This window comes from Malurus melanocephalus, unplaced genomic scaffold, assembly GCF_030028575.1.
Source record: "Malurus melanocephalus ecotype Western Australia unplaced genomic scaffold, MMel_1.1 scaffold_251, whole genome shotgun sequence".
NCBI lineage: Eukaryota > Metazoa > Chordata > Aves > Passeriformes > Maluridae > Malurus > Malurus melanocephalus.
In genome coordinates this window covers 703,855-724,273 of record NW_026623483.1, presented here as the reverse complement: position 1 = coordinate 724,273, position 20,419 = coordinate 703,855, and the positions used below count along the sequence as shown (strand labels likewise).

At 51.6% G+C, this 20,419-nt stretch overlaps 1 protein-coding gene across 2 annotated transcripts in view; it reads right to left on the bottom strand.

Moving 5' to 3' along the window:
* ATP2A3 (ATPase sarcoplasmic/endoplasmic reticulum Ca2+ transporting 3) overlaps positions 1 to 8,849 on the bottom strand; it is a 48,397-nt gene extending 39,548 nt beyond the window's left edge. For both annotated transcript variants that reach the window (XM_057375500.1, XM_057375499.1), the window contains exon 1: positions 8,639 to 8,849. In XM_057375500.1, the coding sequence (XP_057231483.1) occupies positions 8,639 to 8,756 (118 nt within the window). In that variant the 5' untranslated portion in view covers positions 8,757 to 8,849. The remainder of the gene's footprint in view (positions 1 to 8,638) is intronic.
* Positions 8,850 to 20,419: the final 11,570 nt, after the last annotated feature.

The window sequence follows — 20,419 nt, the reverse complement described above, 5'->3', positions numbered from 1 at the left end:
AACCCTGTATAATAAAGCAAATCTCTAATGCATAAACCCACAGCCTTGCGTTTGCTCAGAGGACGGCTCCGCAAACGCTCCGGGGGATTTCTCCAGAAACACAAGGCAAAAAAACAAAGGAAAAAAAAGGCGTTTTGGCCATCCATCGCGCAAGAAGGACACGGAGCAGCCGTGGGGACAGCATTCCAGGCAGCGCTGTGTCGGGACCACACCGGCGGCGGCTCCGGAGAACACCCGGCAGAGCCCAGCCCTGCGCTCCGGATTAACTCACATCCCTTCCCCGCCTCCCCCCGCGCCGCTTCAAAATACACAGCGTGGTTAAATAGCAGGAAACACCCGAGGCAAAAATACCGCGGGCGGGAACCCAGGGGCACAGGGGACACGCAAGAGCAAGGAGCGGATTTCCTCCCCAAAACATCGCACCTCCGACGGGGACCGTGACCGCGCCGCGGGCTGGGCGGGCCACCAGCGCCCTGTCACTCGTGCTCCAGTGCCTGCACCCTTCAGCAGGGATCTGCCACCTCCCGAGAGGGAAAAAACAGCTTTTTATTGTCTGTGGTTTGTTTTCCCCTCATAAGGGAGGGTTTTCTTCGAAGATGTCCCAGGGTGACTTGCAAATGTTAGCGTGGGGGGAAAATGTTTTAAAATGTATATATCTTGTAAGTCATCAGTGGGTTAATAAGTTATATTAGTGGGTTATCAAATAAGACATATATTTATATAAAATCTCAAATGGGAGATTATATACATATGCAAAATCTCAAATGTGATATATACACACACACACACATATATATATATAGATAGATAGATCTCAGACTGGACATATGTCACTCTCAAATGGAGCACATATGTATAATCTCAAATGGGACAGACATATACAATCTCAAATGAAAAACATATATATAAAATCTAAAATGGGATATGYCTATATGTATATATATACACACACATGTATATATATAAAGTATATATGTAAAATCTCAAATGGGTTGATGTAGGACCACAGGGTACAAAGCCAAGGACCAGCATCAGCACAACCAGCAAATTTCTGAGCAGTTAAATTTTTGGAGGATTTTGATGATCAGAGAGCAGTGGCAGTTTAGGACTACTATAGATCTACATTTCAACAGCAGGTACAACATTTCAAATTTTAGCTACCACAGGTCCCAAATGGGGGCTATGACATGCCCTGAATACCCGGGATGTGTTGGACCAGGCAGCACATGGGCAGATGGGATCACCACCAAACCACAGCCTGACCTCAGACTCGCCACCTCTGCGGGTGAGAAAGAGAAAAGGTTTTTATAGAGTGATAACGAGCAGCCAAACCTCAAAAACTGGGAGGTTCCCACAGCAAACCAGCAAATGCTTGTTATAGACACCAGGCTAATCGCTGGCAAGGATTAATTCAGCATCTCTYCAAAAGTGCAACGCTCTGGACTCAAAGGCGACCTCTTTTTCATGAGGTGACTGGCTCGACCAAGACAAGTCACCCGCAGAGCCACGGTGTGGAGAAACCCATCAGCAATGATCCCAAGGGGAACAAGGAGCCTCCCGTGGGCTCTGCTCCTCGCAGGCAGTGTGGGGATGCTGGGGGAGCTGCCTGCAGCCCGGCCTGCCAGGGGTTAAACCGCCCACGGAGGAGCCTCCGGCGCACGCTCACGTCATGGAAATACTCGAGTAACCACAATTTTCTCTATTGCTCTTTGGCTCCGGYTTTTTCAACATCTCTATGCTTCCAGCCCAGATCTCTGCTACGTGTTTTCCAGAGAGGTAACTGGTACTGACAGCAGCCCCACTGAGCAGCTGGGGATTTTTTTTTTTTTAATACAGGTTATTGTTATACTTTCTACTTCTAATGCTACCAACACTGRAATACAAAAGAGATCATGAGTAACAATACCATGCAGAATAATAAACAAAGGTGGGCTGTGGGGTTAGTGTTTTCTGGGTATTAATATTGCACTGGGGTGGACTGAACCCCCAGACAGCTCTGTCCTGCTGCCACCCACCCACACAGAATGGCCACAGGCCCCTTCTCCATCTATCCATCCCTTCCACCCATCCCAGTGCCCTCAGCAGCAGCTGTTTCTCCTGCCCAARGCGTTCCAGCTAAGCAGAGGGGCTGCCTGCATTGCCTTCACCCCATCTGAGATACCATGGCACACATCCGTGTGTGCTACGTGACAACCAGGGGAACGGAAGGGAAAAAAATGAGGTGAAAAAGGAAAAAAGAAACAAAATATATAAAAAAGCAAGCAGAAAACCCCAACACTCTCCTGATAATCATGACCTGCCGTAGTATTTCCACCCTGTAACTGAGAACAGGAGTGCCAGCAGTGCCAAGAAAACATCAGCTGGCAGCTCAGCTCCTGGTCTATCCCATTCCCTGTATTTCCCCTCTGGAACACTCTCCTAGCCCATTACTGCACTAGCCCACATCCCACCAGTCAGCCCAGGAGAAAGCAGCTTCGTCTCTGCAGTTCTGCTGCTCGTGATGAGCAGAGAGAACCAAGGGATTGGGCAGAGAGCACTGCCCAAGTGCCCTGATGGGCTTTACCCACTGGAAATAATCAGTAGAAATTCCAGAGGATCCTGGTGCAGTGTCAGCACCCAGATGTCTGGCATTACCTGCCCAAAGAGGTTTGTTATTCTGCTTTTAGTGCCCTAATCCCCCATGAAATACAGCTCAGTTGTTGCTCATAACTTCTCAATCCTTCTCTTCAACAGTCCTGAAAACATTAACGGGGATGGGGCATCCACTGGCCCCCAGTGGACCRAGAGAAGGGTTTTGTGGCTGGTCCAGACACAGCAGGGAGGAGCCCCTTCCCCAGGAGTGGGGCTGCACCAGCTGGGGAAAGGCACAGGGTACAAACACTCAACWTCTGGCTCATGGCTTACAAAAAATAACCCTAAAAAAAATCCGATATTTTGGAGGGTTATCAGCATCCCAACTGACTCTGCAAGTGCTGTGTGTGGGAGAAAAATCAAAGCTGGCTCCTCCAGAGGTTTGAACACATGAAAAAACATCAAACCACCTCATTTTTCAGGGCTGTGAAAATAGAAGCATCTCTGGCCTGCCAGCAGCCCTGTGAGGCTTCTGATGGGTTTTGATGGCCAGTTCAGATCCCTGATGCAAACCACAGGATGGCACTGGGAATGCTGCTCTCCGGGGAGGTTTGGGCATTAAGGAGCAGCCCAAATCCCAAATGCTGCACAGGGCATCTATCACCACCAGAAACAACAACCATCTGCTTTAGGTCACCTTGCTCAGCCCTGCTTTGTGCCAGCACCTGAGCCCTGGTCCCGTCAGGGGTGTCCTGTGGGGTTCATGCCAGAGGCATCACCTGGGCTGCAGCTCTGCCAGGCCAGTCCCAGCCCACAGCCAGGAGCCTCCTGTTCTCCACCCTCCCTTYTGCAGGAGCAGATCAAACGCAGAGCGAAACGGCAGCAGCTTGGATGCTTCTCAAAAATTAAAATTCTCCTCGGGAGGAAGAAAGCAACAGCAACACCAGGCATCRAGTGATGCTTTTCACTCAAGAAAAAATGGGTTTGAGGGAAGCTTTACAGAGAAAAACTTACTTGCAAYATAAATATCAATAGGATTTCTCCCGGGTGGGAGATGACCACAGAAATGGARCACTTCAAATCAGATCTGGAGATAAGAAAAGGCTTAAAATATGCAGAAAAACCAATGGCACTGAAATGGTGAAGAGCAGAGGTGTGACTTTGTGGTGATGGCAAGGGTGGCTCTAGGATGGCCACAAACTCTTGGCTGGAGCAGAGAGTTCAAAAGGGACGCCTGATTTACTGGGGAAAAGGTTCACCCTGGGAGAAGGGGGCATTTGGCTGCTAAAGGTGTTTTTGGAGGAGCCGCTCCAGCCCCTTACTGGAAACAGCACATCCCAAGCCAGCCTCTGGGCATCCACAATGCATCCAGCTCCTCTTAAATCAGTGTTTTGCAGCACCAGCTCTACCACCCCCAGCTTTAAAACCAGCAACAAAATAAAAATATTCATGAAATAACACTTGTGCCCGAGGCAGGCCAACCCCAGGGGTAAACACAAGACCTGCAGGCACAATCCTTTCTCCCACAGCACAATCTCTGTGTCTTCTTGCCCTGGAAATCTTCCTTCCCTGSTTCCTGCAGCATTTAGACAGCAGATGTCAGTTTTTTCTGAACATTGCTCTTGATTCACAGTGTTTTTTAAAGATAGGTGTGAATCCAGGTCGGCACAGAGATGAAAATCCCGAGTTCTCTTATCAATTAGAAAAACTTTGTGTAGTCTCTCCCCAAATTTGAAGGCGCTTGGAAGGTTTGAATGCCTCAGCATTTCTCCTTCGGGAAAGGGTTTGGAGGAGGAGAAAAAAAACCCCACAACCCGTAGCATGTTTATGAATCAGAATGTTCAGCGTGTGTTTCGGGGGTGGAAAAGGTGGGCGATGCGCAGAGGAACAGAGCGCAGAGTTCGATGAGTCAGAAAATGCTGCTTTTCCTCTCCTTGCTGCCACCTCAGATATTTCAGCGTGAAATAGAAATTTTATTTCTTTTTTTTTTTAATATTATTGTCAAGAGAGAGCTGGAGCATAACCTTGGCTCGTTAGCAACCGCCAGCAGCTAATCCGACGTCAAGCCCCGCTCCGCAGGCGGAGTACKCACAGACGCGGGGCACACGCGTGTGCCGACGGAGGTACACACACATCCTGGCAGAAGGATGGAAATAAATCACATTTCGGTGCTTTTTCTAGCAAAACAGGGGCTCGGGTGTGTGCTCATGCCAGGTCCTTGAGAACGAGCCTTGGTGGATTTGGGGAGAGCAGCAGCACAGCCCCAGCTGGATTTGGGTTCATGGATGTCCCCCTGCTCCCACCCAGGCATACACACGGGAAAACACACACGAGGATTTGGGGATCCTGAATGAGGCTTACAGAGACACTGRGAGGTGTGTTGGGATAAACAAGTGAATTTGCTCGTGGGCTTTGAGCTGAAGCAGTGCTGTGGCTGGTTTGAATTACACTAAAACACAGTTACACAGCACCTTCAGYCAGGCACGGGAGGAGCTGCAGAGCATCAGGTGGGGTCACCCCGGAGCAGGGGGGTGGAAAAGAGAGTGGGTGAGCCCCCAGGGAGTGTGGATGGGCAGGATGGTCCTGCCAGCAGCGTTTCCAACCTGCTCCAGAGTCAGAGGAGATGAAACGCAAGATGAGATAAACACCCCYATGCTGCAGCCTCGAGTTTGACTCCACTGACATTCACAGCCCATTTAGGTTACCGATGGAGCAAATAAAATTATGCATATGCATTAACGCCAGCAATATCCTGCCTGAAATGTATGCTCATTTACACTCAGAAATCCATTTAGAAGAGAAAAATCAGAGCTATATTTAAAACAGAAAAATCACTTGTCTGTCCATGAGGAAACTCCTGTTTACATCTGTCATTCCTTGGCAAAACTGAAATAATTWCAAGGGAAATTGTGCCCCTGGTTTTACATTTAGGAAAGAAAATGTTTAAACGCCTGTACCTTCCCGCTCAGTCTGTTTTAAAATAACGGATGTGCATTTGGTTATTTTTGTTTGTTTGGGGTTTATTTTAAAGTTTTGTGGTCTAATGGCAACCTGTGGAGCTTGGAGCTGGTGGATGGGATGAGGTATAGGGAAGTGCCTGCCCGGCACATGTGAAACAGCCAAAGCATTTATTAATTAAAATTGACTTGGGAGATTCAGAATTGCCATGGTGAGACCCAAATGTTCTGCGGCTTCTCCAGTTTCCTTGGCAAATGAAAGGCCATGATGACAGCACTGATGACAGAGCTGAAAGGMGAACACAAGCTCTTCCTAACAGAGAAATATCTTCTTCCACTCCAGTAATCTGTACCACACTGCTTGGCTCCCCAGCCACGAACTGGTGATACCAAATAATCGGTATTGCTCTCTGTTTCCTCCTGCAAATGTGTTTGTGAGCACGGGATCTGAAAAAAACTATTTTAAGCTCCAAAAGAATACCCCCTCCCCAGAAAAAAAAAAAAAAAAAAATAATTTTATATCAATCACACCAATGATGGCTGCTTCTCACTTAACGTCAGAGCTCTCAGCAGCTCGCATTTTTTTAAATGCAATAAAAAAGCAGCAGCCAGCAGCTCTCTGAAGTATGTCAGGAGGCAGTTTTTCAGAGAGATGATGTACTTTAGATTGTGATTCACGACCACACTGGCAGTTTGGAGCTCAGGATTAGAAGGAAATGAATGAATGTGAGACAGGAGGGTGCGAAAATGAAAGTAGCTGGAGCTGAAGGCCGGCTCTGCACTTCGAGCCACGCAAGATTTAAGTTTTCTTCCCCTTCTGTGCAAGCTCAAACAAGTCACCAAACTGCCCCACACTTCTGCTGCTGAAGTTTAATTTAAGCCTAAATTGAAATGCAATTTAATACAGCCCACCTCCAAGCCCAGCTTGCTGTCCCGAGCTGCTCCCTGCAGCACTCTCACTGCACGGAGCTCTCCCAAACAGGACACCCAAGGGTACCCCAGCACAGCCAAGAAAGTTGGTGCCTGCTGCCACAACACAACCTGCAAGTCCTCATTGTGCTGGAAAAAAATCCACTTTTTGCTTAACATCAAGGTTTTAAACCAAGCAAACTAAACAGGTCCCTATCTGCATGGTTTTAAGCTGTTCTAACCTGTCTATGTCTCATCTGCTCCATGGGAAAAATATAAACACTGCTCAGAAACTGCAGAAATGCAGAATTCTTAAAAACCTTCAACCCCATTTCACTGAGGGTGACACTGCCCACGTCACTGCTCTCCATGTCCAGGCACATCTCAGCGAGCTGTGCTGCACAGGGGCTGCAGAGCTGTGCTCGGAAGGTGAAAGCCACAGGGCACCCCAAAGTCAGAARCTCTTGTGAACCAACAGCCTGTGAGAAACCCAGAGCTGGGGCACACGGGAAACAAAACTGCCAAGCGAGGAGTGCACAGAGCCACTGCTTGCAAGAGGAGGAAGGAAGAAGAAAAAAATAAAAAGGCAAACTAATTGCCACCACTAACCCTTTGCTCTGCACCTACGTCACACCTTCRAGCTCCCTTTTTCGAGGCAGAGCCCGGTGCCACGGAGCAGCCACCGCRCCTGACTCGGTGACGATGATTCACTTGGGCAAACAGAAGGACAAAGCCACCAGGAGCCCCATGATGGCAATGCCTATCGGTGACACCCTGCTGCCCAGCACASAACACCCTTCAGCCACATGCTCCTGTGGGGCCAGGGGATGGTGCACAAACTGGGTACAATTACACCTTGAGATCAGACCGACCACCTGTTTGATAAGGRTCTATTTTGCATTAGGGATGTATTTTGCCTTCAGCCTCCAAAGCAGAGGGTTCCCTCCCCTTCCAGTTAACCAGACAGGTCCCCAGCTGCCCTTCTCCAAAATCAGGCCTCACAGGGGCAGATGTGACACTCCACTGCTTGAAGCTTGTGCAGATGTTCCATGGCACCAGTTCCCAAGTCCAGCCCTGACCATGCTGGCTCAGGAGATGGAGCTGAAGCTGCCTGGTCTGGGAGCATTGGTGGGATGGGGTCCCYGAGCACAGCCCAGCACAGGACGGCTGCTCACGGGGCTGGAGGAGTCACAGCCCTCTGATCCCACCTAACACAGCCCTCCCAGTGAATACAATGCAGACAGCAATCCTGACAGCATCTACTCAGGCTTTCCTCAGCCTCATCCAAGAGGATCAAGCAAAYAGCAGATGCAACAAGCTCCAGCCCAGGAGAGAGTTCACACCCTTACCCCCTTGCACAAGTTTGAGAAAGGAGTCATTGATCCCAAGCACGGGAGCAAACTCCCCCTGAACCTTCCTGTTACCTACGCAGCGCTAACGACTGACCTCGGTCACAGCCGGAACAAAGTCACCCTAAAATCACCTGGGTGGGTACACACCCCCCAGCCAGCCCCTCCTGGGCACACTGAACACTTACAGGTGTAAAAATACCCCTTCTCCACCCCGTGAAGATGCCCAGCTGCTCGCAGAGAGTCCCCCGGGTCAGTGTGACACAYGGCAGGGCCGGTCCCCCGCTCCACGGCAGCACCCGCACCGGGGCTGCGGTAATRGAGAGCGGGATCCCCCCACGGAACACCGCTCACCGCTTTTTTGGGGCTTCCCTCTGTCACCCACAGGCAACGCGACCTTATCCTCTTTCCTTCCTGGTAACAACATATCGCTGTCCCTCCCCGCTTTCTGACACTCCGCCAGCGGAATTAACACCCCGCTAATTGCCGACGCTACTGGCCGCCCGTACCCGCAGTAATTAGCCTTTCATTAAAGCCAACAAATACCGCCCTAATCAACAGGTGTCCCGCGGCACATCCCCACCGATCCTCCGCACAGCCGGAGCCGGGGGGATGCTCAGGGGGGGACCCAGGGCAGCATCCCAGATCTTCCCGGTGCCGATCCCGGTCGGGAGGGTCCCGGTCCACATCCCGATCCCGATCCCGATCCCGATCCCGGTCCCGGTGGGGAGGATCCCGGTCCACATCCCGATCCCGGTAGCGAGGGTATCCCGGTGTCCCGATGTCCCGTTAGCGCTGCCCCATCCCACCCCCGGCCCGCATCCCACGGCGGTCCCGTCCCGCCGCACTGACCATTGGGGCCGTACTTCTCCCGGTTGCGGCGGACCTGCTCGGGGCTGAGCCCGCAGCTCTCGCTGACCCCGAAGCGGCGGAGCACGTCGAGCACGGGGATGCTGTGCGCCGCCTCCATGCCCCGGCCCGGGGGTGCTGGCCGGGGGCGCAGGAGGCACACGGGGCGCCGCTCGCACGGCGATGCCTCGGCACCTCTCGGCCCGCCCGGCTCCGGGCCCGCCCCCCCGGCACCGCCCCGCTCCGTTCCGCACCTCCCCCGGGGCCCCGCGCCCAGCRCCGCCCCCTCGGCAGCCCCGGGGAGCAGGGACACCGGGCTGTCCCCGCACAGCCTCGGGCGAGGGCTGGAAGGGACCTTAAAGCCCATCCAGTGCCCCCCCCTGCCGTGGGCAGAGACATCTTCCATCACCCCCGGGTGTTCCAAGCCCCGTCCAACCTGGTGGCCTTGGGCACTTCCAGGGATCCGGGGGCAGCTTCTCTGGGCACCCTGTGCCAGGGCCTCTCCACCCTCACAGGGAACAATTCCTTCCTCATATCTGATCTAAATCTCCCCCTCTTCAGTGTGAAGCTGTTCCCCCTTGCCCTATTGCTCCCAGCCTTTGTCCAAAGTCTGTCTCCATCTCTCTTGAAGCCCCTTTAGGCACTGGCAGGATCTCCAGGGTCTCCCCTGAGCCTTCTCTTCTCCAGGCTGAACACCCCAGCTCTCTCAGCCTGTTCGATGTCTTGGCAGAATTCCAGGCTGAGAAGTGGGCAGGTTTGTGGGCAGTGGAARCAGTCCAGAGGAAATRGCTGTGTCTTAASAAGTTAAGAAGAGAGGTAAAGTTTCCATCACAGAACAGATATAAAAAAAATATCAGAAGCAATAGAAGGAGGTGGGAATGCTGTGTGGGTGCAGCTCAGCTGGGGGGTGTAGGGGGCTGCCTGAGAACAATGCTCTTTGGGCCCCCTCCATCATTCTGCTTCACCCCTGGGAGCTGAGCATGCCCCAGCCCCGCTCCTACTCTGCTGGAAGCAGAGCAGTTCCATGTCCACTGACCTTGGTGGGATCAGGATTATCACTGATGGTAGCAGCAGGAGTCCTGGAATCACAAATCCCTGCCTGGCACTTGTAGAAAGCACTGACCCTGTTCCCATCAATGCGCTGTGTCCAAAGAGAGGCAGCTGTGCTGGGCTGACTGTCTTCGGAAATGTGGGATGTAAAATGTCACTGAAGGGAGATGGAGAGAGAATCCAAGGCACCTTCTCTGTGGGAAAACCTGAGCACCAGCCCCACAGATATCCTGGGACACCACAGTTCACACCCCTCAGTGCTCCTGGGCCCCACACAGAAGGCAGAGCTTCCGAATTTGGGAAACGGGCTTATCCTGGTGGCATTTGTGTTTTTGCAYTGGCCTCGACCCCTCTCACTGCCCTGCTTGAGAAAGAGCTCCAGTTACACCACATATCACACTTTGCAACACTTTTGGCAATGAGCTACTTAAATAACTACTTCTAGCAGGAAAATGACTGATTTTAGCCGCTCCCCCACACAGCAGAGACCAGCAGCAGCACCATGACCCCCTGATCTGGAARAAGAGGGTTTGCCCCCCAAATCCCAGCTGAGGTCACCACCACCACCACATCTGCGTGACTTTTTGATGTAGTGCACCTGAGCCAGCTCCCTCACTCCAGCAGTTTTTCCATGACCCAGCTCAAACCTGCTCCCAGTGACTCTCCCCATGTGAACACCAACTTCTGACTTTTCAGGTACTTCCAGTTTTCCCACTGTTGCTGGAAGAAGCCTGTAGCTGATGGGGACTGGCACTGCTCTCCAGCTGAGAAGGGAGAGGCGAGACAGCTGGAGGGTGACGAACCCAACTTCTASAGAAATGTACCCAAAGCAGAGCCAGAGACAGCGGCCAGCACCAGGAAGTGACAGCAGACATCTTTGGGAGGAGCTCTGGCTTATTTATTTCTATGTAAATTCATTTATAGAAAATGTTTCGCGGCTCCCACTGGAGTTGAGGTCCTGAAGAAATGCAGGGTCAGTTTTCTGGTTTGATAAACTCATTTTTCTCAGTTCACCGCAGCTGACGCGTGGGAGGCAGAGGGTGCTCCAGAGCTCAGCTCGGCGTGCACAGGAAGCACAGCTCCCAGYCCTGCAGCCTGGCCTCACTTCAAGCTCTGTCATTGTCTTCATCTGCCTCTCATGAGCGTTTTGGGGAGAAAAGTGCTGTTTCTGCTGCTGAGCCCCCAGGCAGTAATGCTGCCCTTGGCTCATGTGACTGAGCAGTTCACAGAATCTTGGGATGGGTCAGGTTGGAGGGGATCACAGTACCTCATCTGGTCCAACATTTCTGCTCCAGCAGGRYCATCCCAGAGCACCTGGCACAGGAGTGTGTCCCGATGGYTCTGGAATATCTCCAGTGAGGGAGACTCCACTCTCTCTGTGGGCAAYCTGCTCAGTGYTTSRTCACTGCACAGGGAAGTTCTTCCTCATGTTYGGCTGGAGCTTCCTGGGCATCAATTTCTGCCCGTTGCCTCTTGTCCTGTTTCTTGGCAGCACTGGGAAGAGCCTGGTSCATCATCCTGACATCAGACACTTGGCAGACATGGATGAGGTCCCCTCTCAGTCATCTCTTCTCGAGGCTCAACAGGCCCAGTTCCCTCATCCTGTCCTCGTAAGAGAGACTTTCACCAGGTGCCTGGGAAGAAGGGATGTGACCTGGAATACTGACACATGATGTGCTCTCGACCAGGGGTGCAGAGAACCCGGTGCAATCCCCAAAACTTGGGAGCTGCTCTCAAAGCTGCTGCTCTGGAGAGGGTGGGACTGGACCCCTCAGCCTGCAGCCTGGTGGGAGCCCACAACAGGCAGCTTCCAGGCCTTGTTATCCTATTTCAGGGCAAACATGCTGCCCTTGGAGCAAGGCTTTTGGGAGTAGGGCTCTTGGTGTCCTCCTGGGCATGATTCAGGCGACACCCTGCACCACAAACTGCCTGGTGTGCACACAGGAAGGTGAGGATCTGGTTTAATGCTCATTGTGCACSTCAAGAACAGAGACAGGACAGAAAGACAGAGCTGTGTGACTGTGCAGGTGCCACCTGGAGATCCTAACTGCTCTCCCCAACATCTCCTGACCCTATTTTGTGTTCTTCCACATCAGCAGTTCCTCCAGCTCAGCATCAACCCACCCCACTCGTGAGACCCTACCACTGGGCCAGGTGCTGGCTGTTGTTGCTGCTTCTCCTGGCTTCATTGGATTATGCCAGTACTTCTAGAGGAAAAGAGCATGAAGATGATGTCCCAACTGCAAAGGTTAAAGTTTGACAAGGTTGGGAACGATTGAGAGTCACAAAAGGGGACATCTGGCAGCCCTGGTAACAAGGCAGCACCAGCCACCCCACCTATAATTAAACAATCCATGAAAACCATTAGCGACTGGTAGCTGTAAATTAGTCAGCGATGGGAAATGGACTGGAGTGAAAACACACTCGGTATTGCAGGSAAAGGGTCCGCAGACATCCCGGGCTGTGGAGGGAGTTGGGCTCCATCCCCGGCAACCCCCGAGTGCGGGGGATTCCCTTCTGTAGCAGCTCAGCCCCAAAACAAAGGGCAAACCACCTTATTTATCTTGGCTTCCCCCACGGTAATAACTTCTGGAGGTACACACGCTTAAGAGAGCCATAAAAAGAAGAAAGCAAAAGGTTTAATACCTCCCAGGCTACTGAGGAAGGTTTTTTTTTGCCGTGGCTGTGGTGTGGGAGGAAGAGCAGGACCCAGCCAGGGCTGACTGARCGCTGTACAAGACATGGAAGTCTACAGGCACTTTTGTTTTTTTTTAATCTCGCTTCCACGAAAGGAAATCGGGAGTAATCCTCCCAAAAGCTGTGGGTTTTTGCTCTGCTCCTCTCCCTGGCTGGGGGTGAGGAGAGTGGGATGTCTGGAGCCGCCCCAGAGCCTGTCGGAGTCAGCGGAGAGGCTGCCAGAGACGCTGGAGCGACGCCGCGCTCCTCACTCCAAGGATTTTACAATCCGTGCGAGATTAATCTTTTGTCTCCACTTTGTTCCTCGGAGATGGGGAAAAAATTATGTTTGCTGGAAAGGCTGAGAGAGCAGCTCGTGTGCTGGTAGCCAGCCCCAGGCAGCGGGGGATAAGGCGCTAGCGGAGCCTGAGTGCAGGCAGACCGCGGCTGTGAGGACTGTCAGCGGCTTGAAAGGCTTGGGGAAAAAAAGTACAGGGCATTTAGTCGACTATTTCATCCTCTTTGTTGTGGTTTATAGGGTCCGCATCTCCCCTCCCCGCTCAGGACAAGGCGTGAGAAGGGGGTGGCCGATGCAGGGGCCAGCCCTCGGATGTGCATTTCACACCTTTCCGGGATCTCACTGCCACCCCCTGAGCTCGCCACGGCCACACATCCTCGGTGTGGATCCCGGGAGTGGAGCTGAGAGCCCAAGGAGAGCAAACTCAGGGTTAACCACCCGAAACGGAGCAGCTAATGCGGCACCAGGAGGTGCCAATCTCTTCTGTCAACAGCTCTCACCTTCCTAAATCAACCCGGGTGCTATGAACTGCCCCGTGTCCTCATCCCAGGGCTATCGCACACACGGGTATTAATTAATTAGARGTGACAGTGCCACTGCCATTTGCCATTTTGCTCCAGGCTCCCTCTCCTTGCATACCCCGGTTCACAGACAGCAAATCCCCATCCACAAGGGAGAGTCAGGAGCGGCRCTTTTTTTTTCCACTGCAGCTTAGATATTTGCTTTTCCTATGGAGAGAAAAAAATATAATWCTCCTTGAAATAACAGTTTGAGGCTTTTCTAAATGTTACACAGCAGCCGACCTTTCGGAGCCAGGCTTAGGGGTTTATTTCTAATCCCCAGCCAGGACTTGCAGCAGCTGTGGGTCAATCCTGCTCTCCGAGGGCTCAAACATCAATCCTCACCACCACAATGCTCAGGGCTGGAGCTCCGGTGTTCCAACCCTTCCTGGAAATCTGTTGCCTTGGCTGTGCACCCTGTGCTGCCCTGTGCACCTTGAGGAGGTGTGGGATGTGGTTACCAGCGGGGTTTGGCTCCTTGGAGCACAAAGACAGCAGTTGAAGGTGGCCCAGAAGCAGCAGGCAGGATTTTACATCTGTGGAAAATGAGGAGGAATGGGATGTGTGCACCAGGATTTTCTGTGCAAGGCCATGGCTGCACAAGCCTTTTCTCCCAGCTCTGCTCCCACTGCAAATGGCTCACAAAAATAGGATTCCGTAAAGCATCAGACTTTCACAGCTGCAGCTCTAAAGCACGTTTTGAGGCTGCCTTCTTTTCCATGGCTCTGTCCACAATTAAGCTGGAAGTGGAGCTTCTCCAAGTGCAATGCCCCATCTGGGGCATGTCTGGAACGGTTGCCCAAACCAGATTTGAGCGAGCATCCTGTGATGTTTCCAAACTCCTTGGCATTTTYCCCCACCAGCACACTTAGGAGCCTCTGTTTATGAATCCAGACCTGTACTGGCCCATTATTATTTTTTGAAAACAGTATTCCAATCCCTTTCAAAGGCAGGAAAATACATTAATATCCATTAAAGGGGGAACACYGTGACACTCGCTCTGACACTCAGATGGGATTTTCCCTGATGCAAAATGCCTCCTGGAAAAAAAAGTGCCTTTGTGGTGTGTCATTCCTGGGATTTTGCTGGAGTTTAGGAAACAGAGAAAACAAATAACATAACAGGAGGCTCCCAGGCAGCACGGAGAGTCTCTCACATACCTGGGGCTGAGCTGATGGCTGAGGTGGTTTATTCAGCCCTCTCCTTGGGGCAGAATTTCACTCCAGGTTTCCTTCCAGCAAAAGCAGAAGCCAAAAATGGAAAAAGGCAGAAGGAATGAYTCCTGCTCTGCATGGAGATGCGATGTTCACCAAGGGGTGGGTGAGGGCTGAGGACACGCTCGGCTCTGGACCAGCACCACCAGGGTTTGCCTCTCTCTTTCACATCCTCAGCACTATCTTCTCCCCTGGGAATTCCAGGATATCCCAGCACCAGGAGCTGCAGGATATCCCAGCACCAGGAATTGCAGGCTATCCCAGCACCAGGAGCTGCAGGATATCCCAGCACCAGGAATTGCAGGATATCCCAGCACCAGGAATTGCAGGATATCCCAGCACCAGGAATTCCAGGATGTCTCAGCACCAGGAGCTAGCCCCCTCTGACTGCCCCTGTTATCAGGGGATGAACATCACAATGGCTTTGAGGCCAAAAATGCCCACGGGATGTGGGGATGTACTGGGGGTGCAAATCATCCTCATCCCTCCTGCCCTGGGCCCTGGCAGGGTGGGTGTCCTGGCACCAGCAGCAGGGTGCTCATCCCTTGGAGTTTTGGGATCCAAGGGGACCCCTGCACCTGSCACTCTGCATGGGGTAATCAGCTGTGCTGTTACCATATAATTTATTTTTGMGGCTGAGGAGTGGGAAAAGGGGAAACAGGGGGTTTCTGACTGCCTGAGTCCTTTGCAGTTTCCTAGGAGATGGGCTGCCCACACGGAGCTGCTCCCCTGTCCCTGCAGTCACCCCTGCGGTGTCCTGGGGCTGCCCTGATCTCACCCAGCAGCTGAGCTGCACAGCCTAATGACAGATAAACASAATTTTTAAATACTTATTTTGAAAATAAAACTTAAAAACATTTTAAAAGAAAAATTTAAATAGCAAGGTTTTAAAGATAAATATGTTTAAAATGACAAAATTAAAAAAAAAAAAGGATATTTTAAAAAAATTTAAAGAAAATTTAAGTGCCAGGGTGTTCCAGCTTCATGTCCCCTGCCCTGACACTCAGCAGGGGACCCTGGATGTGTCACTAAGAGGGAAAATAAACTCCATGCACAGCCTGAGGCCGAGCTGGGTGATGAGCATCCCACCCTGCTCCAGGCTCTTTGCTGCCTCTGGACCATCAGAAATGTGCCAAAASAGGCCATTTGTGCCATATCTGCAGCAGTGGGGCTTGGGGAAGTGACCTTCAGCGGGGCCGGGAGCCCCAGCCCGGCTATTTTTAACGGAGCAGCAGCGGGCGACAGCGCCTTTCCTTCCTCTTCCTCCTTCAGCAGCACTGAACAAAGGGAAACCAGATAAACCTCCACAAACCCTCGGCTTCGGGGCAGGGAAGCCCGAGAGAGAGAGAAAAAAGCAACCCAGCACATTTCTGTGCAGTGTCAGGATGGATGGTTCAGGCTGAGAATCGGGAAAACCCGGCAGTGACTGTTTTGTAGCAAAAAAAACCTGCAGCTGTGTGTGAAAGGGATTGGTTTGACTGAGGAATCAAGCTGGAAGGAGCAGAGGAAAAGAAAAAGTGGCAGCATTTTTTTTTCCCCCCGAAGTCCCAGGATCTTGTTCCAACACTTCTTAAGGGGAAAAAAGGGAATTTTTCCCTTTAAAGATTTAACTCTATGTAAGAAGCAGGGGGAATCCCCAGTGATAAAARTCATAGAAGTGTTTGGGTTGGAGAGACCAAAATGAAAGGTTTTATTTATTTTAGCCCCCTTTACCAATACTTTTCCTGTATTTTTCATCTTGAAAGGAGAAGCCAAGTTCACCATCACCCTGATTTGACACCCACACCAGGAAAATTTCTCAACCATCTGAAAACTGGCYATGAATTACCAACACACTGCTATGGCTCCAGGATACCTTATTCTTCTGGGTGCACTGATACCCCAAAAAACCTGGGCCACATCCCTGCACCATTCCCCAGAAAACACAAAGGTGTTCTGCATCAAAAAAATGGGCTGTCAGTCAGTGTAATGGCTGTATTTACAGCTTCAGAGKGTGTCTGTGTTTTGCAGGTAGTCTGCAAAAGAAGTGGAAACATTATGTGGAGGGAGGTACATAAGTATGGGGCTATTTATAGCTCACAAATACATCGAGCGCTACCTACAAGCAATGTAAAAGAMATCGTTTGCCAAATACTTCACATGCTGCTGTCAGCTTCTCCATTTCTCTTCCCTGAAATAAAAAAATCTCCTACATTAATCAGAGAGCAAATATATAGCTCGACAGGAACACCTTTTGGCTCCCCAAAGGAAGAACGTGTGTGATTGCTCAGTTGGTTTCGGTTTGGATTCTGAGCCCAGAATCACTGACGTCTGTTCACACCAAGGCTTTTGTGGGAGATGTAAAGCTTTTTTCCCACCATTTTTTCCTTCCAGCTTGAGGAATTGGTGATGGTTTTTCAGCCTGAGCATCCCTCCAGATCAAGCTGCTTCTGTTGCTCTTGCTGGGCTTAGGCCAAGCGGGTTCAGGCTGTACCTGTGGCCAGAAACCAGGGAGAAAGGAGGCAAAAATAAAAAGAAAAACCCAGAAAAACCAACCTTTTGAAATTCTCCTCTTTACATTGCTCCAGAAACARAGGCTTTGGGAGAAAATACATTCTTTAGATGACAGAATCATGGAATGGTTTGGGTTGGAAGASACCTTAAAGACCATCTAATTCTAATCCCCTGCCATGGGCAGGGACACCTGAGCAGGATGTTCCAAGCCCCATCCAACCTTGGACACTTCCAGGGATAGGGCAGCCACAGCTTCTCTAAGGGGAAGCACCACATCACATCCTTCTGAAACCAAGGGGCAGCTGCTTGTTTTTATTTATTTTATATGTTTGGTTTTTTTTTTATAAAGGCACAGCTCACTTTGCTCTCCTCACTGAAGTGCAGAGGCTTATGTGGCTCCTTCCATTCCCAGGGTTTCCCAAAAAAGTGTTTCCCCTTGCACACCATCCCCTGCCATGGCAGGAGGCTCCCAGGGGCCTCTGAGGTGCCACAGCCCTGGAGGTGTGCACGGATGAAAAGGAAGAGCTGGAGGTGTGCACGGATGAAAATGAAGAGCTGGAGGTGTGCACGGATGAAAAGGAAGAGCTGGAGGTGTGCACGGATGAAAAGGAAGAGCTGGCAGTCGAGGAGAAGCGGTGCCCACCTTCCCTTGGGCCATCAAGGGGCTGAAAATCAAATTCACTGCTGGAATTTTCCCCCAGTGCCCAGCCTGTGGGGCAGAGATTGGGGGAGCTCTGGGATGGATGGGATGGAGCCAGGCTTTGCTCGCCACCCCCATCACCGGGGCTGCCCTCGGTGTGGCGTCACCGCGGCCGGGACTCCGGGAACAACCTTCCCACAAAAATCGAAGCCGGGAATCTGGAAATAAAAATATCRCAGATGATTTCAGGCTTGCTGAAAGCATGATTGACTGTTTAATTCCCCACACACAGTCCTTTCCTCACGACCGGGGTGACTCAGCCCTGGCATGGATGTGGAGGCTCCTTATGGCTCCTGCCCTCGCCGCGGGAGAGGAAAGAGTCCCCTYGGAAAATGCTCGGAAAACRCTCAGAAAATGCTCRGAAAAYKCTYRGAAAAGGGGCCGAGCRGCCACTGCCAACTCAAACAGAGCTCAGCCCAGGTGTCAGAAACACCCACTCCAACAGCACCTTCCCCAACACCCCGGGATGCCACTGCTGCTGCTCAACCCCAAATTCCCGGGGTGCTGAGGGTGCTGAGAGGCTCCACTGCCGGGGACAGGATGGGGCCAGTGGGAAAGCCAAACCCAGTGTGTTTGGAATGTCACTGGGCTGGAATTCTGGTGCCACAGGATGACCTTTGGGTCCAGTGGTGGCCATGGGAAATGCTGCCCCATAAGGCAAAGGCTGTGCTGGGCTCAGCAGATCCAGGCGCTGAAGGAAAATAAAACTCCACAGCTCAAAGATGAGCCCCTTGGGGTAATTCACCTCCCAACGCCACTTCTCTTATTCCTGGAGAAAGCTGAGAGGAGGAATAGCAGAAAAAGCAGCCCAGTGAGTATGACCAGCATTGGCCCTGCATGGAGGAATGACAAAAAMAACACTGTCAAAGGAAAATGGGCTCCTTTGGGGCTGGCTTGATAAAGGACTGACATGGGGGCTGACATGGTTTGGGTCTCCATGGATTATTTTTGGTATCTGCAAGCCTTCAGCACACACTAAGTAAAAACAGCCCACTAGAGGTAGGGAAATCCTCCCTTGGCTGGCCCAGCTCTGCTTCCCAGAATCAGGAACAGCAGTGATTTTCACACCTTGTGCCAGTGGTGTCCCAGTGACCGAGCACAACCCCAGCCATTAAACAGAGCTGAGCCCAACCTCCACCCTCTCTGGCTCATTCTCCCTCCCAGCCAGTTCTTTCTGTTTCTGTCCCCTTGCCCASAGCCCCCAGTGCAGGATCCTCAGGGTTCCTGCAGCCCCCACACCGTGTCCCTGCGTGGGGGAYGAGTGGTTTCGTGTGAGTCGGCGTGTGCTGCGCCTGCCTCTTCTCCTGGAGTCTCTCACACCAATCTTGGCTTTTGTGCTATTTTTACACTCCAAGTTTCAAGCTGTAGACACGCAGTGAGTGCTCTCCAAATGTAAACCCCAGGATGCATATATTTAGAACCCAGAATTTCTTTAGGAAAGAAACCAAACAAGGTTTAGATGGATTTTTCTTTGATGCCTAAATTCACAGCTCTGGRGGAAGGACCACGCAGGGCATCTCCTGGTACTGGTGGGATGCAACTGTAGGACTTGGCTTCCTTCCTCCCACTCTTTGAAATGACACGTGCCTGTTTTCCAGCTTCCCTGTGAAGCCAGAAGCTCTCTCCTCTCAGCCAACCTGATCACACAAGCTCATGAGTCCCCAAGTGCTCTTTTAGTAAAATACAAGGAGCCAAATCAACATTAAAATGCAAGCATCCCCAGGTGCATAAAGACTAAGAGTGTTTGCAAGCCACCCAGCTGCATCTCTCTGAAGATGGAGCAGAGCTGAGCCCTTATCTCCTCCATCAGAAGCAGCCTGGGATAATAAGATATATWAAAAAAAATAAAAATCACAAGAACATTTGCTGCTGGAACTGCTTGTGGGGAGGGTGGGATGGCTGGAAGGAGCTGTGTGCCGAGGGAAGGGACGAGATGTGACATCTCTGCATCCACACTCAGAGCGGTGCAAGGAGCATCCCCCAGCCTGGGGCCACCCTGAMCTGCTGGCCTGGCCCTGGGTGGCCACCACGAGCACCCTGAACGCCAGCCCAGGGAAGCACAAACGAAACAGTTCTGAAAATTGGATTTGAAGCCGGTGTGGAGGCGGCTCTCTGCAGATGGCATCAGCAGCGGCTCCACTGCCAGCTCCACGGTGTGTCATCAGTTCTGCTCAGCCTGAAGTGATGCAAATATAGCAAACAATGTCATTGTTGCTAGGATTTTCGGGCTTGGGCTGCCTGGCCAGGCTGGGAGTGCACGGAGGGGCTGGGGAAGGACGGCCACCAGGAATGGTGTTATTATTTCAGCTGAAGAGAAAGATGAGTAACTTCTCCAAAGTTTGAGTCCTTCCAGGGCGAAAATGAGTTTTTTTGAATGGGTCAGATRATCAGTAACATGTCTCTAGGACACGAAAGCATATCCCCTGTGGGGTTTGGGATGGTGGCAAGAATAACCTCATGTGACCCAATGCCCTGCGTTTGCTCAGCCCCAAACTCTGAACTCACTGAAACACCTCAACCTCAATACACAAACTGACCAGAAACTGGCATTTCTGAAACACCAGACACCCCTGAAACTCTCCCCCAGTGCCACACTGACCACAATGCCAGGGCAGCAATAGGGATGGAGCCCTGTTGGGCCCTTCTGCACCTTCCCACTGCATCCCAGCCTTGGCCAACACACAAGACATGGCACAAAGCAAATGTTCCAGTGGCAGTGACTCCATCTCAGCTTTTCTGCCCTGGCAGCAGCAAGGACATGAGACAGTGGCTTTGCCATCCTCTGCCCACACG